General features: G+C 33.7%; 2 protein-coding genes across 2 annotated transcripts in view; both read left to right on the top strand.

Annotated features, from left to right (window-relative positions):
• LOC128217870 (plexin-A4-like) overlaps positions 1–19,607 on the top strand; it is a 49,026-nt gene extending 29,419 nt beyond the window's left edge. Inside the window, exons 8-16 of the mRNA XM_052925308.1 lie at positions 5,891–5,993; positions 8,374–8,467; positions 9,592–9,702; positions 10,652–10,747; positions 11,954–12,050; positions 12,489–12,649; positions 14,989–15,197; positions 16,997–17,114; positions 19,475–19,607. Of these exons, the coding sequence (XP_052781268.1) occupies positions 5,891–5,993; positions 8,374–8,467; positions 9,592–9,702; positions 10,652–10,747; positions 11,954–12,050; positions 12,489–12,649; positions 14,989–15,197; positions 16,997–17,114; positions 19,475–19,501 (1,016 nt within the window). The 3' untranslated portion in view covers positions 19,502–19,607. The remainder of the gene's footprint in view (positions 1–5,890; positions 5,994–8,373; positions 8,468–9,591; positions 9,703–10,651; positions 10,748–11,953; positions 12,051–12,488; positions 12,650–14,988; positions 15,198–16,996; positions 17,115–19,474) is intronic.
• Positions 19,570–25,803, top strand: part of LOC128217874 (plexin-B-like) — a 28,831-nt gene continuing 22,597 nt past the window's right edge. Inside the window, exons 1-9 of the mRNA XM_052925311.1 lie at positions 19,570–19,674; positions 21,490–21,696; positions 22,233–22,320; positions 22,702–22,983; positions 23,142–23,303; positions 23,715–23,832; positions 24,233–24,340; positions 24,508–24,641; positions 25,653–25,783. Coding sequence (XP_052781271.1) covers positions 19,673–19,674; positions 21,490–21,696; positions 22,233–22,320; positions 22,702–22,983; positions 23,142–23,303; positions 23,715–23,832; positions 24,233–24,340; positions 24,508–24,641; positions 25,653–25,783 — 1,232 coding nt within the window. The 5' untranslated portion in view covers positions 19,570–19,672. The remainder of the gene's footprint in view (positions 19,675–21,489; positions 21,697–22,232; positions 22,321–22,701; positions 22,984–23,141; positions 23,304–23,714; positions 23,833–24,232; positions 24,341–24,507; positions 24,642–25,652; positions 25,784–25,803) is intronic.

Genomic DNA, 25,803 nt, shown 5'->3' with positions numbered 1-25,803 from the left:
ATAAAGTCATTTTCAAATAACTTTATACAAAGCATCATTACATTAAAAGGATGTGACGCGCGCAATTTCCAGGTCCATACCTCAAAGACTAGAATCACCATGGGGGGGCATTAGCAATTCTGTTTCCGGGCCATAACTTGGTTACTAATAAAGCGATTTTCAAATAACTTTATACAAATCATCACTACATTAAAAGGATGTGTCGCGCGCAATTTCCAGGTCCATACCTCAAAGACTAGAATCACCATGGGGGTGCGTTAGCAAATCCGTGTCCGGGCCACAACTTGGTCACTAATAAAGTCATTTTCAAATAACTTTATACAAAGCATCATTACATTAAAAGGATGTGTCGCGCGCAATTTCCAGGTCCATACCTCAAAGACTAGAATCACCATGGGGGGGCGTTAGCAATTCTGTGTCTGGGCCACATCTTTGTTACTAATAAAGTGATTTTCAAATAACTTTATACAAATCATCACTACATTAAAAGGATGTCACATGCAATTTCCAGGTCCATACCTCAAAGTCTAGAATCACCATGGGGGGGACGTTAGCAATTCCATGTCCAGGCCATAACTCAAAGACTAGAATCACCAATGGGGGGCGTTAGCAATTCTGTGTCCTGGCCACATCTTTGTTACTCGTCCGTTAGCAATGGGGGGGACGTTAGCAATTCCATGTCCAGGCCATAAATCAAAGACTAGAATCACCAATGGGGGGCGTTAGCAATTCTGTGTCCTGGCCACATCTTTGTTACTCGTCTGTTAGCAATTCCGTGTCCAAAAGGATGTGTCACGCGCAATTTCCAGGTCCATACCTCAAAGACTAGAATCACCATGGGGGGGGGGCGTTAGCAATTCTGTTTCCGGGCCACATCTTTGTTACTCGTCCGTTAGCAATTCCGTGTCCGGGCCATAACTTGGTAACTAATAAAGCGATTTTCAAATAGCTTTATACAAATCATCACTACATTAAAAGGATGTGTCGCGCGCAATTTCCAGGTCCATACCTCAAAGACTAGAATCACCATGGGGGGGGGCGTTAGCAATTCTGTGTCTGGGCCACATCTTTGTTACTAATAAAGTGATTTTCAAATAACTTTATACAAATCATCACTACATTAAAAGGATGTCACATGCAATTTCCAGGTCCATACCTCAAAGTCTAGAATCACCATGGGGGGACGTTAGCAATTCCATGTCCAGGCCATAACTCAAAGACTAGAATCACCATGGGGGGGCGTTAGCAATTCTGTGTCCGGGCCACATCTTTGTAACTCGTCCGTTAGCAATTCCGTGTCCGGGCCATAACTTGGTAACTAATAAAGCGATTTTCAAATAACTTCATACAAATCATCACTACATTAAAAGGATGGGTTGCGCGCAATTTCCAGGTCCATACCTCAAAGACTAGAATCACCATGGGGGGCATTAGCAATTCTGTGTCCGGGCCACATCTTTGTTACTCGTCCGTTAGCAATTCCGTGTCCGGGCCATAACTTGGTAACTAATAAAGCGATTTTCAATTAACTTTATACAAATCATCACTACATTAAAAGGACCTCAAGCCGAATCTTCTTCGGGCGTATAATGCTCCGTTTCGCGGTGCTTTTGTTATGTAGTTGTTCATAGATCAATGTCACATTGGGGGGCATTTGTCACATACTTTGACAGCTCTTGTTCAATATTCTTTGAGAAACAAGCTATATTAATAACAAAGGTTAAACTCTTTTACTCAGGTGAGCGATTTAGGGCCATCATGGCCCTCTTGTTTTATGTATTATTTATTTATCATATGCATTGACAATTGATTATAATATCATAATATGTTATTTATTCTTTTATTGTATGTATTCTAGATCATTAAATAAATATAAGTAAATATGCATTCAAATTTCTGTATGTAGTCTTAAATAATAAATGTTGATATTGTTAAGACCCAAATCCGCTGGACTTTAGACCAATATTCCCTGGAATTCAGACTAAAATCCACTGCAAAGCCTCTCAAAAGTATGGTAGCATGTATTTGTGTCTGTCTTTTACCTTAAAGGTTGTACCCACCAGGAATACTTTTTGTATCCTCTCAAAATTCAGACTAGGAAACTGACTTGAGGTTGAATATATAAGATTATGTTTTTCATCATCTTCAGACAAATAGAAAATAGCTATCAGCTAAAATCTTATTCAACAATAAATGTTTGAGAATGCTAAATATTAGCAGTACACATGGTATAAATCTTGTGAAACACATAGCAATAACGTGCTAAATAATGCACGTGAATCTAGGTAACTTGTAGTAGTAGAAGTCAAGTATCATCTTGGTTTATTACAGCAGAAGCAGTGATTACGAACTTCGTAATCACAGCCCCAGAAACAGAAGCGTTTTTGTTAAATCTCCCAGGTTGCGGAAACATGGCACATCGCAGGTGCGGATCCAGGAATTGATGTTAGAGGGGTAGTAACTTAGGGGCGCAACTTTTGACATGTGCTCCTCCCTCAGAACCGAAAGTATATGGCATAAACTGTTTTACGGGAATTTGGGGTTACTCCCTCATGTATGTAGTCGGAAATGGTGCATTATGAGCTTATTTTATTACCTTTGTTTCTCCGATATTGATGAAAACAGTAAACTTCGATTATTTTAGAGGTGGCGCACGCCGGGCGCTTAAACCGCTAGCGCTTCGACCAAATTCCTTGAGCTACACAGTCGGTCCAAGGCCAATTCCCCGCTATTTTGGCGCGAACACAAAACCATCGACTGTCCCCCCGGACCTGGGGTGGGGGATGCTTACTTTAGCGACAGCGATAGGTTTTCATATTACTTTTTCCCTGTTTGAATGTAATATCTTAATTGTTAATATGTTCACTGATAAAACTTTTGCGGCCTGGCACATTGCATCTCATTAGTCATGGCAGTATTCTTCAAGTTCAGGCTTCTTTTTTTCAAAATTCAAAATGTTTATTTTCTAACCCATTCATTGATTTATCAACACCATATTCACACATTCTCATTTACAAGAGGTTTGATAGTGATAAATCAAATGTGTAACGCATGGCACCATCACTCTGGTGAACGAGAATAATTTCATATAGCACAATGTACATGAAATAATGACAGTATGGCGAGTCGTTCCTTCACTATTTTTACCCATACATACCATAAATTAAGCCTTTTCATACAATAGATCTCCATCACCTCTCCGACTCCTTTATAATTTGTGTAAATATATGAACATAATCATGTGGTCTTTAACAAAGATAGAAGTGTAAAAAAGTTTATATCTTCGACTTCAAAGAACTTCATTAATGCTAATTCTTGACCAAATTTTAGTTGCCTTTAACCTTGAAAATAATCGGTTAAATGGCAAGATGTTTGTAATCAAGCTTAACGACAGCGTTTTTGTGACATTGATGAAAGATGGATTTTTTTGTTTGTCTTTTTTTCAATCGGATAAAAAATTGTACTAGTATCTGATACAGGGTTAATGAAGCAATACGATGGTTAGACGTCATGCTAACCATTGTATAGTATAACAGCGATGAGGAATATGGATAAGTCGACAGTTGACAGGTAAGGACATTGTAAGAAGTGTCATTTTGCTAATTTTTGCTTTAAATATGGCAATATTTTTCTTTATTCCCATTTCCTACATGTTCCCATTACAAAATCTTACCTGTCCTTCCAATTGGAAATTTCCCATTTTAAAACTGAACTTTATTCTCCAATTGGAATTTTCCCATTAACCAAATATTCCAATTGGAATTTTCCAATGTTCATACTTTCCCACTTTGAATGTGGGAATCCTCCAATTGGAAAGATTCACTCATGGGAAGGATTCGCAAACAAATGCCTTAAATGAATCTATCGGTTCTTCATTTTTAATGAATATATTATTTTTCATGTAGTGAGTGTAAAATATTCTTAATTAAACAGTCAATTTCAATTTTAAAAATTATGTTCCAAATTCTCCCACAATTTTAATAGAGCCAGTTTTCCAATTGGAAAAGCTTGAAAAAGCCATTTTCCAATGGGAAGGCCATTTTCCAATGGGACTCCCATTGGAAAAGTTGACTTTAAATGCCAAAAAAACATATTTCTAAATTAAATTTCAGGAAACAAAAAATATCTCTTATTAGTATTACCTAACACATTTTAAAAATACAAAAATAAAAAACATTGGGTGAAAAATAAAAAAAATAAGTTTGCAAAAATTCCGGATTTGCAAACTTAATCCGGATGCTGTTTTTATATCCTTTAAACATTAAACAAAAATGGTTTCTTTCAGTGTAAGATCGCAAAAAAGTTCGACTCGTGATCAACGATAGCAAATATTTTACTCGGAGCTAAGCCACTCGTAAAATAGAACTTTTGGTGCTCATTTAGTGTAACGTATTGCGATTTTACACTGAAATAAACAATTTTCCTACGTCAATATATCTAATACTAAGCGTTTCGCCTATTAAGTTACATCATCCAGGTGAATATTTAGAGAAACATATATTTAAGTCCTGTGCCCTCTTTATGAATTATATTAAGACTGTTAGGAAACCTTAATTGTTAGATGTTCATGTTTGTTTTATTAAATGTTATGGAAAAGATAAATAGTTAGAAAATCGTAAAAATTGTGTTAACATATATCAGTCGCTCATTTTAAACATGTTGGCTAGGAATTTCGAAAAAAAATGTAATATGCATAACATTTATTTTTTATCCTTTGTCGGACATTAACTGAAAAACCCTGCAAAAATTAGAAATCCCAAAAGTTTGATATTTATACTACTTAAAATACCCAAGGGGCGAATTTACCCCACCTCCAGATATGGGGTATATTTGCCCCCCCCCCAACCGAAGGTAAACTTACCCCTGTGGGAATTTGTTTTATGTGCACTTATTTGGCCCCCGGCTAAAATTGTCAAAGCAAACTTGTTAATCTTCTCATATGAACGAGCCAATAGTCTTATAAACAGCTTTTGTTACTTCTGCCGATATATCTAATGTTACCTGACGTCGTATCCCTCCGTCACACCCTTGTCCAAGAAATAATTTGGCACACATGTTTACCATTTCAAGCTGAAGTACAGCATGCATGCTCCAGCTACCTTGTAGGTCAGGGTGGCACTAAGGGTTCAATGGTCATGCCATTTTTTGTGTCCACTCCATAACACTAGCCCTGTACCGATGCAAGGATTTTAGAATAACTAGGCACATATCTTCAACATATTAAACTGACGTGCAGAGTGCATGTCTTAGTTGCCTTGCTTCTGGAACAAGGTTATGCTAAGGGGTCAAAGGTCAGTTAGACAGCTTTTGTGTCCACCCCATAATTCCTGTACTGAAAGAAGGATTTCAAATTAACTTGTCACACATCTTGAACACATTAGCCCGACGTGCAAGGTGTTTGTTCCAGTTACCATATTACTAGATCAATATCACACCTAAGGTTCAAGTAAAAATAGTCATTTTCTCTTCATTCATAGAATGATTTCCAAATAAGTCGACACTTATGCTCGTCACATCAAAACGAAAGTCCATAATTACTTTTCCGTATGTGACACCAAACAATATCCTAAAAATAATATTTTCCAATTTGCACATGCCACAAATTCTCTCAACCATGAACCAAAGAGTTAATGATCGTGCTTCTGTCCACAACCAACTACTTTGCCATATGCATAACTGGAAGCTTAATAAACTGTATAAAAAAACTAATTTGCACTTTCTTTTCCAAACGTGTACCCTGTATACATCGTTATATACATCGAGCAAAACTCTTGTCACTACATTTGTTTCGTAGAAATCCTGTGTTTTAATTAGCTTTTTTCATAAATGTTAAGGCTAAATAAATTCTGACTAATTATTGTTTTCTTATTATTTTTTATTGATCTTTCAGAGCATACAGAGGTCTCAATACTACTAATAGTTAAGCACAATTCAATGGACATTCCAATAGCGAACGCAAGTTTTCTGTTTTACAATTGCTCAACCTTTAAAAGGTAAGTTTACAAAAAAAGGATGCAGTTTTGGGGTACTACCTCTTAGCGGTAAATATCCCTTCTCTCACAATTCTGATATTTCATACCTCGGAGTTTTGCCCAAATTGGAGCGAGCGAGCGAAAGAAATTACAATTTTGTCAGTTTTCATAAAACTCGAAGAGAGCGAAGAGCATTTTTTTTCTTATGATCTATATATATAAAAGAAATATTGTTCAATAAATTTGCCCTTAAATCTATTTGAACAATCTAGAACTGAACCTCTAATGGACATTGGGAAAATGTCCGGATACATACTATTTATTCTGTGTGTTTAGTACACACATTATATGGAAAAACCAAATTGTAATATAATTAACACAATAATTTGGAATGACGATCAATCATAATAAATGATAACGCTGTTTTTAGGAAAAAAATGAAACGAATTATATAAATCTACCTGAATCACATTAGCGCCATAGGCAACTGTATTACGACATTAATAAGGATTGATTCTGGATGTTTAAAAAAATGGTGTTTTATACTGGCATCTTCAAACATGAGACTCCATATACATTTAAATTTCTTCACTTATTTTCGTTTTGATTATCACAATAAATGCAATGCATGGCATGTGCTAATCGAGGTGGAAAGTACAAGGGTATGTTTAGAATTCTGTTATGGTCAGTGAAATGGGTTTTTTTTATAATCCAGGAATATGCTGTTAAAGAAAGTTGAAATTAGTAAGGTGATAAACTTAGGTTAAGCTTACATATTTTTTTGTCTATCCGGACCAGTGTTAATATCGCTATTTGTGAACAGATATTCTTTCGAAACAGTTATTTTGTCAGAATTTGGTCAAAAATGACTTTGATACATCATTTTGGACCAAACAATGAACCGTCTTCCTGTTAAATGAAGCTGTCTTCTTCAGCATCGACGTCATAAAGTAAAATTATGGTCAATCGTATTATGGCTTGAATCACATAATACTTAATTGGGTCATTGTTCATCATTCCGATTTCCATCCAAAAAGAATCACTTATAATTAGTCCACCTAAATGGCCGTAAACGAGTCTTTTGACGATCGTTTTACAATGATAAAATACTAATAAAAAGTATCCCTGATCGCTCATTTTCTAGTTACACTACCCTACCGTACCAGTAGAAGATACACATGTTTTATTGCATATTTATTGATTCAATTAATGATCCCTTTGTGCATGAGACGATGAACAATGAGTCCATCATGTCAAAATACATCTATTGTCAAATATAAGATTACATTTCCAAAGTTTGAGCCGTCGTTTCGATTGAATTGATTAGAACCAATACTAAACCGATCGAAATTCAGTATAAAACACCATGTATCTGTGCATTGTGAGAATTAGTATGCCGGTTTTGTTTAAAGCTTTATTACTGTTTCCATGTAATGCACTCATTGCCGAAAAAAATCTTAATATCTATCTCTTTTCCAAATTTAGGAAAATAAACAAATATTTATACAATGACAAGAACATAACCATGGTAAAACAAAATATAACAGCTCCATATTTTTGTGTTTGTCATCGCTGTTTAGTTTTTGTTAATTTTCAAGTAAAAATTCATGTTTGTATTAGCATATGGTTCTCTAGCTAAGAATTTAAGATATATCTGTTAAAAGTATCTTACACCAGTTTCTCGAATTACTTGATTACACGCTTAACAAATTTAACCTCTTAACAACAACGCATGTTTAAAAATTAAATACATTTTGCTCGGTTTGAATAATGATATTATAATGCTGCACTGTCACAGATTTACCGTTTATACAACTGTTTTATTCTTAGTCTTGGAATGAGCACTTTTTTGCGTAAATATCTGCAAACCATCGATAAAAGACTGCAGACAAAAGGTCAGATCGCAGATTTTCATATTTCTGTTCCAAAATTAATGTTTTGTGGCTAAAACCGTTACTAACGATATAAGAAAATGCATAAATCATCAATTTTTGAACTTAAATATAAAAATCTACAATCTAATGTTTTGTCAGCAGTCTTATATATCATCCCGTTACATCACATAAAATGGCTCTTTCGAAGACAAAAAATTAAAAAAAGTTGTCAAAACGTTCAATTTGTAAGAGTGCAGATTTAAGAAATGAAACTGAATAAGCATTTTGGTTTAAAAAGGATTATTTATTTTTTGTTCAAAATATTACCTTAGTATTTACTAAAAAACATTAAGTGTTCTCAACTTTTTAAGTATGTAATGACTTTATAAGTGAGTTAAGTTAAGTTGTCAAAATAAGAAAGAGCCATAATTAATTTCCGATATATTTCCTATATATTTCCGATATACTCAGAATATAAAGGGTGTACTCAGTTGAGTAAGAACTTGAGAAGTATTATTTATCATTAGGTGTGGCAATTGTGTGGGAACCGCTGGTGCTAGCTGTACGTGGAAGCCATACGATGGAACATGTGCTTCGCAGACAGATGATGGGGTTAATAACGTAAGATTGATAAAACATCATAGAAGCTGCGATTGTGTAGTGTTTTGTTGTTAAAAGGTTATTTGTCCTTTTCATTCTCAAATTGAGGGCCATGTATAACAAATAGATAAATAAATAAGTGGATATACAAACGAGTATATGCGTGTATGCGTATAAGTTTATTTTGTCATTGACTATACCAGCAAACTATATATATATATATATCAAGAATTGTTTTCATCTCATAATTTATGCATGTCTTACAAGTATATGCACACTATTTTTTGCGCTTACTTTAAGATACAAGATACAAGTTGATAGACCATTAATAGAATAAAAACCGGGGTTGTTTTCTGTCGAAGATCTACCTCAATATAATGTTTGAAAGCATTTTAAAATGTCAGGTAAAATTATGCGTGCTATTCTGCTTTTTTGGATCGTCTTTTTTATGTTGGGGATTTGGTTTGTTTGGAAAGATCGGACAAAATATAAATAAACAAAAGCCCTCCGTGAAAATTTAGATGTTCCAAATACAAGGCTTAAATTGCCAGACAGAATATACAGCATTAACTCTTTGTCGTTTTGTTATTTATCAAATCAATTTCACATCTATTTTGATTCAGTGATTTAGGCTTAATAATTTATCCTCATTTTACGTTTCATTATAAGACACAGTGTTCTACAAACCATTTTGTTCTCGAATGGTGGCTGTTCATTCAATTATCAAGGGGCCGTATAACGGAATATTTTAAGGTCAACGTGTACCATTTTCTCTAAATATATAGTCTGCAATAAAAAAATGGAACTTTAAATTTTGAAAAAATAAATTTAAAAACATTGATTAAGTTTTATTATAAGAACTTAATTCCTTACACAATGAGATTTAGAATATTTAAAAAGTTGCTTCTGTAATACGGCCCTATATTCGTGTGTGTTTGAATACGCTCATTGGTACATTCTTGACTGCTGGAATGTATAGTTTTCATTGTCTTCTTTGAGATAAAATATCACCATTACAGGAAAGATCTTAATAAGGAGAATGAATATCATAAAAATGTGCACCAAGTACAAACTGATCAGTGAAAATGGCAATTTGATTAGACAACATTTATTAATTATAAGGATATCGATTTTTATTATTTCAGGTCGCAAATTGTCCGCGCCTTGAAAGCATAGCATCCTCAAGATATATTCCAAGTGGCGTTAATACAGATTTGGAATTGAAACTTGAAAATGTTAAAAGGATTAGAGGAGAAGTATGTAATAATTTTATATTTAAACAAACGTATATATAATAATGACATCATATGTGTTTTTGAGAGTTTATATTGTTGGTCGTCAGGCTGTCTGTTGGTTACGCTTGCTTCTTTAAAAGATTTGAGTTTTCCGGAACATAGAACAAAATATCCACATGATCTGTAATTTTGCCTAATAAACTCTTTGTTAGCCTTCAAAGTCTTCAAAAAGGTAATATTTGTTGTTGTGTTTTTTCACATCTTTATGGGAGTTTAATGAGTCCACTTTCAAGTATTTTGTAAGAATGTTCAAACAAATTAGAAACGACTGTGTAGAAGCTAAAGCATTTATGAGGGTATGCCACATCTATGATTGATATCGCACAACTAGCACTTCCGTTAATCACAGTTCAACACAGTGACTTCTAACGCAACTTAAACCTTGTTGAAATGATCCGTCTAACATTACTTGCTCTTAAAACTTCATCAAAAGGAAAATGCCACTTTGCAATTAGAATATACTTTGTCTAACTGATTTATAAGAATGTTCGGACAATGATTCGGTAGGAAATATATTTTTCATCTAGGAGTGTATGTTTATAAGTGTTGGTCACTAGCGACTCTTTGTAGACTTACTTAAATGTCCTACTAGTTGTGCATGCAATTATAAACGAGCAGGGAGCTATTTCGTTGGTCTAGTTTTCGATTCTGCGACAGTACCTTACACTGTTTTTGTTCATTTTAAAATGCTATTAAAGTGTTCACGATGATTAACTGAAACGTAAACACTTAGTTGTAAAAAGATCAGGGTTTAAGAATGGATGTATTCTTGATTGTATTAGAACTTATGACATTGAGTTATTATATTTTTTGCCCAAAACTGAGTTTCACTTTCATTTGTAATCCGTATTTTATAACGTTTTGCTTGAATAAAGAAACTGTTACAAACAATCTGTTTTGTGTTTTTCAGTCAAATATTTCTGATGATATAACCTTTCATGTGGACTTCCAGTCAAGATGTTCATACAGTGAAACAGGGTTACTAAATTGTCCAATTAATCGGATGGTAAGTCTTAAAATAAATTCATCTTAACCAATTGAAATATTCGTTTAAATTGCCATACTATTTGTCAAAGGATGCAGGAGATGTATATTACTACAGAACGATATGCATATAAATATGTTTAATAATACTTAATATGTTTTATTATTAAAAGACAGTAAAATGCAGGTCAATGAAACAACTAGACCTAATTATAACTAAACTTAGCTTTCAAAATAAGGGATAGTGATGCTATTAAGGTGATTAGCACGCACATGTGGGTAATAACTTTGGGATTGCATTTAGAGTCAAGGGTTTCGATGTAAAGGTCACTGTTGCTAAATAGAGAATGGTTTAGTACACTTCTCCTTATTTGACACCCTTTATTTCTAAAGCCAGGTTTTGAAATTGCCTTCTCCGACTTTTAATTATTATAACTGCCATTACTTTAAAAAGGTCCAGAAAAAAGGTCCAGAATTTCGATGTTTCAAAACATTTTCATAACATGATTGAGTTTTACCATATTTTAGGAATGTATTGCGGGGTCGATGTCATTATAGGGTTATGAACGCAATTGGGCTGGTCCTAGTGTGTGGAGTCCGAAGGACTCCATGCGTACTTTGACCGGCCCAATTGAGTTCATATCTTCGATAATGACATCAGCCCCGCAATTCATTACTTATGTTTTCACCAATAGTTCATCATTCCACTCAAAAATTTTTTTTTTAAAAATTCTTTTAAGAAAACCTTTCATTAACTCTTTTCTACCCATTCTGTAAATAGAACGACCCGACTGTAACCGAAAGCATTTTTTTCAAATGACGTCATAATAACGCGGGACAAGATCAGCCACTTGAAATCACTTTTAAGCGTAAAATTCAAACGCTTATGGCAACTATTCATTTAAAATTTAAAAAATAAAAAATACTTTCATAAATGTTGATTTATATTTTACGGGACCTGCTGACACAATACAAACAATAACAGTATCAATATTTTTCATGTATATTGTTATGCAATGAATTGCGATCCGAACATATCCGAAGATGTTGCATTCATCGATTGATGAACGCAATTGCCGAAAAGCACTTCAATTAAGGAATGGAAGTTGAGGTGTAAATATTGACTAATTTTCTCTTTTTGTCATTCAGTTTCTATGAAATGAGAAAACCTTGTATGTTGCTTCTGATAATTATTTGTCTTTCAAAATGTTCTTAATTTCAATTTTAGACAAACAGTAAAACGGACAACTTTAGTATTCAAGTATTTTATACAGTGAATTCTAAAATGTCCAAAGTGTATCTTGACAATCCAAACACAACTGATGGTAAGTATTTATATTTTTAACCGTGTGAATTTTCGGGCACAAAACTCAGGGTCGGTATAAAGCATCGTAAGTGAATCTTAAAGTCTTACATCATTTACTTCATTCACTGTATATGTCAGTAATTTATATCGAGCAATCCGAACAACTGCATCGTGTTTAGATACTATTCAGACCAGTATTGAATACACCTCAGGCTTAAATCTATAAAGTGAACCAATCGTAAGGCTGAAATTGGTATCATTATCTGGCAAATTTGATTTGAAGTTAAACCAGTATTAACGTTGAAATAGTCGAAGAAAAATCTCTTTAACGAGTTTCGAAAACTAAGATATTTCTAGAACAAGTCTCTGATATTTAGGCCAATACGTTGACCAGTTGCAGGTTTACGAGTAATAGCAACCCTTAGTCGCAACTCACTTTTTTAAATTGTCTTTTCAGTTATTGTGTACAATTGCTCCGTGCTTTCTCAAGGAAAATGCAACTATTGTAATGCACTGAAATCCGACTACGAATGTCATTGGCCTTCAACAGAAAAGGGCTGTGTGTACGGTCAAAAAGTGAATCTTGGGTATACATGCCCTCCGCCAGAAATAACTAGGGTAAGAACAAACGTGGTTGCTTAGTTAACTATGTGTTATAGGTTATTCATATATAGTAACACAATAAACACAACGATTGATGTCATTTACCATTTAGTTGGAAAATTAAAGAAATATATTTCGTCAACAAATAAATCACTGCATGGGAGCATTTGAACAACACTAGTTTATTATGCGTTGACAATGCTCCGTCTGTTGTAGTGCTAACAAGCTTGAATTAGTCAATATATGATCGTCTAGAACTTGCATAGCTTGCTTTGGTCTACTGTTTACTGTTAACTTTATTGTGCAAATGAATATGTTTTATTGCAAATGATCCGTTGTTTTGTTCATTCATTGTTTTGTTGCTTCTTTTAAGACTGTGTACTAATTTGGTGGGCATTAAAACTCTGTATGATAATTACACATCAGCCCATGAACTGATATCTGCAAGTAGGAAAAAAGAGAATAATAAAACATCTCAGCATACATTAGGTCATCCAGTTCAGGTTTGGTTTGAACCACCCATGTGTGCAAGGACCCGGGAAAATGACATTATTGCTCGGGGGTTTTCAGGTCAAAGCGTATTAATTAGGACATTTTTCTCACACTTTTAATGAAGGTCAACAGTAAGTAAACAATTTAAACAAATCATGATCGATATAAGAACACATGTTAAATCAGTTTTACATTTGCACAAGATGTGTCTAGAGAATTAAGACGATCATTTTCATTGAATTTTTAATTCACCAAGCTCTAAATTAGCATTTTAAATTGCCATTCGATGTTGTGGTTCATCATAGTTTAATAATATCGATAATGATATCCATTAGACTAATAATTTATTTCGTTTCAATTAATTTCCTCATTTTGTTCACATGTATTTCGTACGAAATTACATTACATGAATAAAACAACCGTTCATGGCCCAATAATCTAAGTACTGGCACTAGAACGTTTCGAAAATCGAGAGCCTCTATTCTGGCAGTTATTTTAGTATTTACAGTCCTTATAAAGTGTTGAAATTAGGCTATGTCAAATAGAATACATATTAAAACCCAATTGGATTATTTTTTGTTATTTATTATTTATATAACATAAGATTAGCACTCTTGTATGTTCGTTGATGTTGGAACGCCATTGTTCGAATGGTAAAAACACAGAACGAACATGTCAGAATATTAGGACTAGTTATATCAGCACACTGAGCTTAAAACTATTTCAACAGTATTCGATCAAATAGTATTGGAACATTTTGAGCTAGTAAAATAGGTTAAACAAATTTTCTAACAATTTGATATTTGATAACAATGAAATGGTAATATGTAGCGCAAAGCATGCAACGGGTTTTCATGTATTGTTTAGTGAATAAACCCATAATCATGTGAAAATTGCAGCTAAGCCTTTGTTTCTAAAGGCAATAATATTTAATTATTTACTTAAAAATAAAAAAGTTGTTGTTCACATATTAACAAAAAGACTTATTGGCCAAGGCTATAGCTGATTTTGTGGTCATTATTACCAGTATATTTTTCAGCAAAGAAGAAAATAAATATTTTTACATATAACGTCATGATAAATAATGACGGCATATGTTAGTAAACAGTTTCTTGTCTTCAAGCAGACCAGTAAATATTTCGTATTTGAAGTGATTTTTCCAGCGTTATTATAACGTCAATTGATAAACTATTTCCGGATTATAAAAACAGTATTTCTTTCCGGCATGATTTCTGTTTAAAAACAGTCTAAAGTTATATACAGGTCAAGCGATACTGCTTACAATTTTGTTTTAAGTCATCACCGAACATACCTGCATTTTTGCCACTGATAAACAACAACCGAAAGAGCAAATTGAACAACATGGAACAACTACATTATATCAGGTTGCTATGACTTATATGCAAGCAGCTTAAAAAGAGGGCCAGCATGATAGTTCAAACACTGTAATGCTAAAGTTATAAATACATTTTCTAATTAGTAGAAAACTCTTATTTAAAAATAAAGAAAAAAACTACTATATTGATAGGTTGAATAATGGTCTTCTTGCACAAAGTAAATGAGTTGTGCTGTCTTACTTTACATCTCCTATTTTAAAATATAACTTCATCAGGCAAAACCAAGTCCTTGAGTACATGTGATATGTATAAATATTTTCCCATTTTAATAATTAAATGTGTACAGTGTATTCGTATTTTTGAACGAGCCTTGCATAAATTGTCAATTGACCAAGATCCTGAAAGACAGCTACCATTACACCTTCTTTGAACCAGATGGTCATATTACCACCATCTATGGAGATGTTTGTTAACATTTAATTAAAAGAAGTGATGGATATAATAAAAAAAATCATTTTTATTCAGATTTTGCCAAGAGATGGCTATTACGGATCCGGAACAGTTATCACAGTGGAAGGAAATGAGTTTGGAACAGAAAAGGATATTATTTTATATGCCCCAAACCCTGGAACTCCAGTTGTTGTTAAGAAAAGATGTGTAAAGGATACTTTTCAAAGCAACAACGTCAGAGGTATTGGGGACCCTGACGACTTCAAAATACGAATTCGTGAAAGGTATTAAGAATTTCATAAAACTTTCTGCCAATTTTCATTTAAATTGTGATTGAACTTGATCCCAATTTTGGTAAATAATCATTTGCTAATAAGAAATGTAATATGTCACTTGAAATAAATAGTAATTATGTGACATCCGAAAGCAATAATTCAGAAGAATTTGAAAAACGGTCATTATGTTACTCTTTATTAAAATTGCAAAAACACATTTGTAAGCAGATTTTTCAAAGAAAAGCATTGTTATTAGGTTGGGGTATGTCTTAAGTTGGACGGGAATATATTTGTGTGGGCTGGTGGGCGTCAAACAGGTGGTTTCCGCTTAACTTAAGTATTAATGAAAATTATTAAATTTGGTAAGTAGTGGAGGCGAAGCTTTGGATTGCTACCTGAGCTTGTTAGATTAAGTCACAATCATGTGTTGTTTCCAAGGTACTTTTTAAGAATAATTAATTGATAAAGAAGTTTATTCATTGTCTAATAAAAACCAAATATAGTATTTGGTTTAATAAACTGTAGATTTTTGTAGATACAGATTAAAAAATAAATGCAATGCTATGGGGAAAAGCTAATGCAGCTGTGCCTCAGTAACTTAGCATTTTTGGGGCTTTCTTCTATTTAAATTAATTACATTTAATTGTGTCCTGTTCATTGTTCTTTTTACCGACTGATAGGTTATAGTAATTATTTATATTTGTTAAGTTCGAGAAAATACATTGTCTTACACAATATTGAATTAATAATCAGACTTAAACTTCACCATTTTACTAGAAAACGTTTATAAAAGAAGAATATAATTTACTTGCATTTTCATGTGGAATGGACCATGCATATTTATCCTTTAAATAGGATTCTTAGATTAATCTACATTTCAAGCACTGGATACTCTTGCAAAAAATTATTCATCCTAAGAGAGGCTCGGGGTTCTACCCCACTTATTTTTTTATTATCCACTGAAAGGCAAAGGTGACATTGTTATGGTATGCGTTTGTGCATTGTGCATCCGTATGTGTGTCTGCATCCGGACAATCTTGTCCGGAGCATTGCTTAAAAAGTATGCGAACTATTGACCAAATCGATCTACTGGTATTTTCTCTATAAACAGATATATTTCGGAAAAGTTGTGTAGTTTACATGAACCAAAACTCTTTATCAGGAGTTTCTATAGTCCAAATAATCTTTGAGGTATTAAATTCAAAATATATGTACAGATATATTTTTTGAGGACAAGTGCAGTGCAAAAGAACCATTACCCTGTCTGTAGTATTTTGATAAGTTATTGCCATTGGTTTTTCATACTTTGTTTTGTCTGGAGCATAACTCGAAAGGTATTTGAGCTAATTACTTCAAACTTCTTAAACAGATCAATCTCATTTAAGACAAGTGTAGTACATATAAACCATAACTCCGGCTACAGTATTTGTTAATTTATTGATCTTTTCTATTTGCCAACTTATGTTTTTGACCTGTGCTTCTAATCTTTTTCAATCGCCAAGTATCATAAGTTCATATCTAACAGTTTAATTATCATCTGAAGAAATGAGGTGAGCAAGATATGGCTATGATTGTGGTCCATGATTTTTTTATCTAATATTAAAACAATATAATGCAAAGTTAATTAGTAATTGAGGAATAATTGATCTAAGTTATTCATTTCACGGTTACGTACCATTTAATTGAAGTTGCTTAGCGTTTAAAATGGGGGAAAATGAACATCCTGGAAATCACAATTTGTTTAATGTGAGTAATTGTTTTGATTAATGAAATAAACTTTTTTAACACTATGTTCTTATACTTTTCAGCTTTCAGTGTAAACTTGGAGATTTTAGCAAGGACAATATAAATGAAACTAGATTCTTTATAGTTAACGAAACAATCCAGTCAGAAACTGCTCCAAATCTTGTGTTGCCCACATGGACGGTAAGTAATACATTTAAGCTCACGTGAGCACGAAGTGCTAATGGATAAGCTGTGGCTATAGAGGATTTTCTGTTGTCCGTTGTCTGTCGTCAACAGTTACCTTTAAACTTTTTATCCTTCACCGCTGAGCCAATAACAACCAAATTTCACAGGAATGTTCCTTGGATGGTCCTCTTTCGGAGCCCCTAAAATAAACTGATTCCATGTAGAGCTATTATTGTCATGGCAACGTAAATCAAAAACCGTTTGCCAGATTTCAAAATATTTTCACAGGAATTTTCCTCAGGGTGTCACCATATAACTCTATGGAACGCTTAAATCTTCTCAATAACCGCTTGCCAGATCTTGAAAGACCACAGAAAGGTTCCGTAGATTCCGTTCACCGATATTTTTAAAGTTATGCTGTACCTTTTGGAATATTTGCACAGAGATGTTCCTTCGCTAACTCAGATAAGCATAAAGGGCGGTATTGGCCCTCTTGGTTTAGCACACAGATGCACAGCTCTTTCTTATCTGATATTAAAATAACTCAGTTTAATAGCTAGCTGGAAATTGAAAAAAAGAAATGCTATGATCTTTTTCGAGAGATCCTGAATTAAATCAGTTGCCACATAGTGTCTGCCTCCTGTGCTGTTTATTTAGGAGCATTGCCTTCTCTCTAAACTCGCATAGAAGCCAAACGATTGCACAGTGGCATATACTACATGCTTTTTCATGTTTAAATGAACATTTTGCTCTTTTTTATTGTGTCCCAATTGCAATTAATTTATCAAACAAAATGGTTGCTTGCTTCTTTAAACAATCTCAATAACAAAATGTTTTTAGAAGTTTAAACTTGGCGTTTTTTACCTGGACTGTTTGTTTAACTAACTAACCATCTCGATGCAGTGGAGGTCACTATAATAGTCAAGAAGTTTAGGTTTTAATCGCATACACAATTGACTTGCTCGACTTGTTCGTTTTAAACTATATGTCTATAAACCTACTTCATTTTTAGCCGGTTTCTTCTACAAAAACATACGGGTAATTAATGGCATAAACCAGACGGACAGGTGTTGGTGCCGAATTGCGGGGGGGGGGGGGTAATGTCGTTAACAATTATGCGTGAAAGTTTTCCTTCCGTGTCATGAATTAAAAAATCCATTTTGTATGAAACTTGGTCAGAATGATTGTCGGTATGTTGTCTCGATTTTAAACTAATAGGGGTTAAATCAGGTCAAAAACGAGATCAAATCTTGGGGACAAAAATCAAAAGGATTTTTATCAAAGTGTTATGCAACTTGGCGGAATACTTGTCTGTATGTTGTCTTTAACAAATGTATTTATCGTAACCTTTGGTTAAATAATACGTCACTAGAATATATATTGTGGCAAAGTATCACAAATAATGAAATCAATAGTTTTGACCCAATGGTTATGAAATTTTGTCAGATTACTTGTCTGCATGTTGTTTTCAACAACAATAATTATATGTGTCACCGATCTGGAGAAATGTTATCTCATGACCAGAATTGATCAATCTTAAATGTGATTCACTAAAAAAACACCAAGATAAGATCACATAATGGCACAACCTTGAATCACATATCAAACTTCAAACTGTTACCAATCTGCACAATAGACATAGTCAGGTTGTTCATCTGGCATTGGGGTTTCCAACAATGTGCCTTTCAATAATAATTGTTTACCGCAGACCAAATGCAACGGCAACTTGTTTCCTAGATATACTCACACAAATTTAAGCCAATGACAATTACGGACCACTTACCATACATCCTATAAATATGGTTATAATGCGGCGGTAGGCATTGCCCTTCATACAGTCTATTACTGTTGTAAATTGTGAATGAGTTTTTGTTTGTAACATCACTATTTAGCACTTGCGTTCTAAGCAAGTAGCCACGTATTGATATTGTAGTATAATGTTCATTAACTAGCTAGATTTTTTCTTATAAAACGTACGGGTTAAAGATTGTTGAAAACCGGGCGTGTGGGCTAGCGAGCTTCGTCCGGGTGTCATTAACAATTTTGCATTCAAATTTTTTGTGTCATCAATAAAAAATTAAATATCAAATCTTTGAACTTTGGTCAGAATATTTGGGTCATCTAAGGTTTTAATTAGGTCACTATGTATAATCAAGAAGGAACTGCGTGACAAACACAAACATATAAACATACTAGCATACGCAAACACTTACGAAATGCAAAAACTGACTTGTACGCACGCACGAGCGAACGAACGACAAAGAACTGCTGCATACTCACGTTTGGCAAATGAAATATCCGGATGAAATAAGGTTTGGATCTTATTATTTTGACCTTGTAATTGTGCTAAAATAAGTCGTTTTATAATTATTCAGAACGTTGTGGCTGTGCACTCAATATAACCTAAGAAAGGTCCAGCTAACGGTGGAACAGTTATTTCACTGACTGGAAAAAACCTGGGTATTGGTAATCGAAAGTTTGAGAGTGTGCTGTTCTTGTTTGATGGGAAACCCTCTAAAAGTATTTGTTATAATTTAAAAATTCAGCCTGATTTGACACCTAAACAATTTCCAATGTAAGTGTTTTATTATTACTTGATGTAATTTTAAGAGTAGATTAGTTAGGTGTATTGCTACCTTGTCTTGTCTTCAAAAATGGTTAGTTGCTATAGCTTGTGAATTGTATAGAATATTACTAGTAGTAGTATTTTACATGACATAAACAATCAATAATAACTTTTATACTTTTCATTCACTTGTCTTCATACTTCACATAATTGTTCAAGGCCAATATACAATCAGGTTATATAACTTTATGTTATCCTTAATAAATTAAGCCTCAAGGTCGACTGATAAAGTTTGCTTAAAGTTTAATCAGGTAACATAACTCTATGCTATCCTTAAAACAAATTGTGGCTCTAGGTCGACTGAGAAATTTTGGTTAAAATTGAAGAGCAACTTGGGGTTTTAATTAAGATTTCAAATGTTTTTTATTCAATGAACTTCATACTTCACAGTTTTCACGGCCATCACACAATTAGGTAACATAACTCCATTGTACTACATATATCAATTATGGTCCTTGACTGTCTTAGAAAGTTTGGTTAAAGGTCTTTCACAGTCGTTTGAAGGACCAACATAAACGGTTAAATGTTTTATTTTGTATTGAATTTTGAGGTTCAATATTTAGCAAGCATTATACAAACATCCTATGCAACATTTATAGGTGTAATTAGGAGTTGAGGTATTGTACGAAAAATGTTTTGATGTCAAAATAGTCAACAAGACCCTGTCGACAATACATTGTCGACTTCAGGTGATTGCAGCTATTTAAAAAACATATTTGCATTTTTGTTAACTATGAAATGAATTTATTCCTGAATTCTTCATAATTTTATTGAAGACTTTTATTATTGAAAAATATTACAGAAATATACCACAAGATATCGTTGTTTAGTAGTCTGGTACATTTTTTAAAACAAACAACAAGATAATTTATTGTCGACAGACTTTTTCGAAAAATTGCATTAATTCCCTTTCCGTCTTTCATTAAATTTGGTCATCTCCTTTATACCCCTTTACATGTAGCCAAGGATTTCTAAAAAAATTCTCAAAGAAAAAAAAACATGACCTTTTGAAACATTCTGAATAATAGGCCTTCCCATTCCCCTTTTCAATGTGAAATGTTACGGATCAACCTGGTAGTTCAACTCAGATTTTAAAAATTATACATATATTAGGGATTTATACTTCGCTATATTGTTTACGGCCGTCTTACAATTAGGTTACATAATTATCGTAAGTATCATTAATCTGAGTTCTGGTCCTTCATCAACTTAGAAAGTTTGATTAAAGTTGTAGGGCATCTAGGGGTTTTAACTCAGATCTCTAATACTGTTCGTTTAATATGCTTTATACTTCACAGTTAAGTTACATTACTTCATATCAACCTTAATACCAGTTATGGCCGTTGATTTCCTTTTATCGACTTTTTCATTACCTTTTTTATCATTTTTTTAGACAGGCACATATTTCATCATTCATGCATTCATTTCTAAGATAAAGTGATGCATGATCAAGCGCGCTATGCTATGGCAGCTCTTGTTTTTGGTGGCAACATGGCTTTTGGCGTGGTGCAAAACTTACGACACTTGTCCATAATTCAAAACCCATTAACATATAACAAAGTTTATATTCAAAATGAGCGTATGAGTGTGTAGCTAGCTGATATTGTCTATCTTTAATATATTTCGTTACTTATGTACTTTGATTGTAATGTATATAAATGCCAGTCAAGCACACGCATCGGTGATGTGCTGCTCTTCTGATTTGTGTCTGCTTTATTGATGCATTTAGATATATTTTTCTTTTGTTCACACTTTCTATTGCAGGACAGAGCTTGTGAGTTTTAACGTCACATGTGAAATAAGTTATGATGTTAAAAGAGCGCCAAACACAAGTATGACATTTTTGGAACTGAAGGTTCTTGATAATGAATCTGTAAAACGGAATGAAACGGGAGATGTTTCTGATCTGATTTTCCACTTTTTACCAAACCCTGTAATCAGAACCATTAAACCACATAAAGGTTTCTTGAGGTAAGTTTACAGTTTGGGTGCTACCTGCTTACATAAATTAAGGATGTAACTTTAATACAGAAGTGATAAAACCAGTTTATGTTTCAAGAATGTAGAGCAATATAATTATTATAGCTTACTTATTGTCCTTGCACCTGTCCGCCGCCCATACCGATTATATCCTTAATGATACCACTTCATACATAACGAATTCAAAACTCAAATGTGCAAGCGCTAAGTGCGTATCCATCAGTTTAAAATATCGGGATCAAAATGCCAAATTTAGTTCGCCTGTTATTCAAAGTAGGTGTAAATGTCATGGCCTAGGTGTTGTCCAGGTCGTCACAGCGCACACATTTGTACACTGTATAACCGTTTAAGATTTTTAAATGGAAATTTGTACATACGCACACGTATAGCAAAGCTCCCTTTTAGACAAAAATACAAGATAAGGGTTGCTGTTCGCTTTTTGGTTTTTGTTGTGGTATATAAGCATGAATGACAAGGTCCCTTTATATCGTTGTTGATTTTTTATGATGCCGTTTTAATGACTTTAGTGGTGGTACAGTATTAACAGTCGAAGGAGAACATCTGAACAGCTCAAATATTTGTACTGTGACTATTTCATTTGGAGGAGAGATACAGGTAGGTTAGAAAATATGCATGCTTTGTGAAGAACCATTCACTACTTTGAAAGAAAAAAAAATATAGTTGAATAGATGGGCGCGAGCAAATCCCTGAAATGAACTAGCATTTTCCTCGCAGTCCATACAGCATGTACAAACGATGAAAATGTTTAAAACATATTTTTCCTACCTTAAATGTAAAATGGGGATATATTAAAACCATCTCGCACAAATATTTACCAAACTATCATTTTATACAAATACAGTTTGAAACGTCAATATTGTAGACTGATTTTGCATGGTAATTTTTTATCAAAAATACAGTGGAAACTACAGGGGAATCAAACCTACACATGAAGCAAATATATTGTTATATATGTGTATTTTCTTTACTTTATAGGTACAAGGCTGCACAATTGATCCGAATTCTGCTGACCAAGTTCTTTGTAAAGTACCACCAGCCACAGCTGGTGTCAGGAATGCTTTAGAAAACAATGCTCCCTCCAATAGCCAAAGACAAAAAAGGTCAACACACTGTGATGGATGTGTAACAGTCACAATCACTGTTAAAATGGACGGAGTTGAGATGTCTTTTAACATTTCATATTTTCATGATCCTTCCATCAACACATTTGACAAAACTCTTCTTTACGAAACAGATCAACAGTATTTGGAAATAAAGGTTTAAAGTTCACCACGATTATAAGATAAATTTAAAGCTTCACATTAACTAACAATTACAGTTCAAGCTTTGTATGCAATTCACAAACACGGTTTACGCTTTGCTACCAGACAAGTACCAGACATAATGACATATGCTTAACGTACCATTTTTTTAAGGGCGATAATCTTAACCTTGTTGCGGGTATGCATGACATCCACATTACGATTGGATTAGGTGAATGTAGTGTTGTGGAGCTCACAGGCAGTTATATGCGATGCAAGGCTCCAAGTTCTCAACCGCAGCCAGGAATACAGGGAGCTTCTCTCCCTGAAGTTAACGTGCGTACTCTTCCAAAACTAAATTTGTTAATAAGTAGAGTTGTGTTTAATCCCAAAATATTCCAATAGTAATGTACAAGTTTATTAGTACAGAAGGACAGCTGACAAAAGTGTCTGATTTAAGTGAATTCAGGTAAGAATTTGGATTTGAATGTTTTGCGATCGTGCCGCACGCCGTGTTACATGTGGCATGCTATATATTGAGACCATAGTCATGTGAAACAAGATTCTGATAAGTTTGCTGTAACATGAGTAGCTTAATCGCCTTAATGTTTTTCATAAACAACAAAACATATGCGAGTTAAATGGCACACGGAACTTTATGTTGAATAGAGTGATATCAAGTATCCTGGAGAGATTCCGAGAATGGGACACTTAACTATGTTAGTCCTTTCATTCTTTAAATTAAAGGTGACAATAGGAAACATCCATAAAACTGTGGGGTTCATTCAGTACCAACAAAAGTTAAAAATGATCCTCATCATAGCCGGGACAGGAGCTGGAGTGGCCGTGTTTCTTCTTGTGACGGGTAAAAATGTTTTTAAATAATGCACTAATGCAAATTAATAAATGCTTATAACAAGATGCTTAAACATTTACTGTGGTCTACCATAGTATCATAAGGAAGAAATACCGATTTTAATGCTCACTTCTTTCAAATTTAACTCGGTATCCTTCATAAGAAAACCATTGTTTTCGACATTTATTCATTCTTTTAGGAATATCAAAACAATATTATTAATTGTGGAAAATCATATCTGGGAGTAAGAGTGCATATTTAAAAAATAGTACATTGATAGTCTGTTCACAAAGAGATTATCAAAATATATTTTATATCTAGAATATTAAATGATAGCATTCTTTGTATATTGTTGTGATAGAATCTATGATACTTCCAGTTATAGCATTCTGTGTATTTTTGCTTACAGTGATAGCATTCTTTGTCTGCAAGTTTCGGAAGGTGGGATCCAAAGCAAAAGCTCTGGAAAAACAACTCAACGACCTTGAAATGGAAATCAGACAGGTGGCAAATGAAGGTCAGTTAGATCGATATGCCCAATTAGAAATAAACATGGTTTTATCCCTATCAATAAATTAAATATATATGCTTCAGATCATAAAATAAAATCAGATCTCAGGTTGAAAACCTCATGCACGTTGTATAATTCCGATGTAATAGCTGTAGCTGTTTGGTCTGTTTTAGAGTTCCTTGACATGCAGACGTCCATGTCGATGGTTAATCGTAACCTTATAGAACAGGGATTCCCCTACCACTCGTACCAACAGTACGCGTGTAACACCATTTTCGCTACCGACTATCTGATGTCAGATCCTGTAGTAAGAGAGTACAAGATACGCATGCTTTCTATCTTCAAATATGAAATGCCGCAGTTTCTGTACAACAGTGAATTGAAGTGTATATGTAAAATATAAATGTACAGTTCAAAGCCTTTGTTGATGTATTATATAGAAATGGCGATCTATGAAATATAATGAATTCGCTAATGTGTTAATGTCCAATTTTAGCAGGTAATTTCGAAAAGCAAAGTTTGACATTATTTTTGTGCTGATTTTTTAAGTCCCTACCGATGGATGCTAAAAACCAAATTTCAGACATCAGGAATAATAAATTTATCAAAGTCTAATGCTGCACAATGGATATTTTTTTGAAATTTGATTTGTCACCATGTTGAATGTTGTTATGTGACTATATGTTACCCTCCTATAATTCCCCCGTGGATAATTTGTGAATGCGTGAATTTGTACTAATTTCAATAGAGAATATGAGTCGTTATTTCAATGATTTTAATTCTTTAGGAACGCCGCAGATGACATCAAGTTAATTCCTTTCGTTTCATTAACTCTGTTTGAAACTTGTTGACTGACTAGAGCTAACTGTTTGCAAAAACAATTCAAAATATTGAATACATGCCGCTAAAATTTATATCTTTACGGCTAAGTTCATTATTACTGCTGGCTGGTTTGTTTTTGTCCTATTGCGAAGAAAGAAAAGACATTTTAATTTTCACACAGCCGACCGTCGTTTGAAAAGGTTGAATATACAAATGGATTCAAAATCAAAGCATGTTGTCTTTCATTGTTTACGTAACACCTGAATTCTGATTTCTCAATTGTTAATAAAAATTATCCAAAGTTGCTTTGTAAATGTTAAATCGTCACTAGCTTAAAATAAATAATCAAACAATATTATGCTATGATATTAAGGTAGTGGTGTTTTTCACTACCGTAATAACTTTAAAAAAAAACATTTGACTCTAAAAAACGAAACAAAAAAACTGATATCTCACTCAATGACATCTGACCAATTTTCAATTTCTCACCTGTAAGATGTCGGATGAGTTGCGGGCTCGAGCGAGGACGGGAATGGAGCGTTTCCAAGGTCTGCTCGAGAACAAGTTCTTCCTCGTTTCCCTGATAACGACCATGGACAAACAGAAACACTTCTTTATCAAGGAAAAGTATGTGATAAAGATATAAT

The sequence above is a fragment of the Mya arenaria genome, chromosome 14, assembly GCF_026914265.1.
Source record: "Mya arenaria isolate MELC-2E11 chromosome 14, ASM2691426v1".
NCBI lineage: Eukaryota > Metazoa > Mollusca > Bivalvia > Myida > Myidae > Mya > Mya arenaria.
This window is presented reverse-complemented; position numbering and strand designations above follow the sequence as displayed.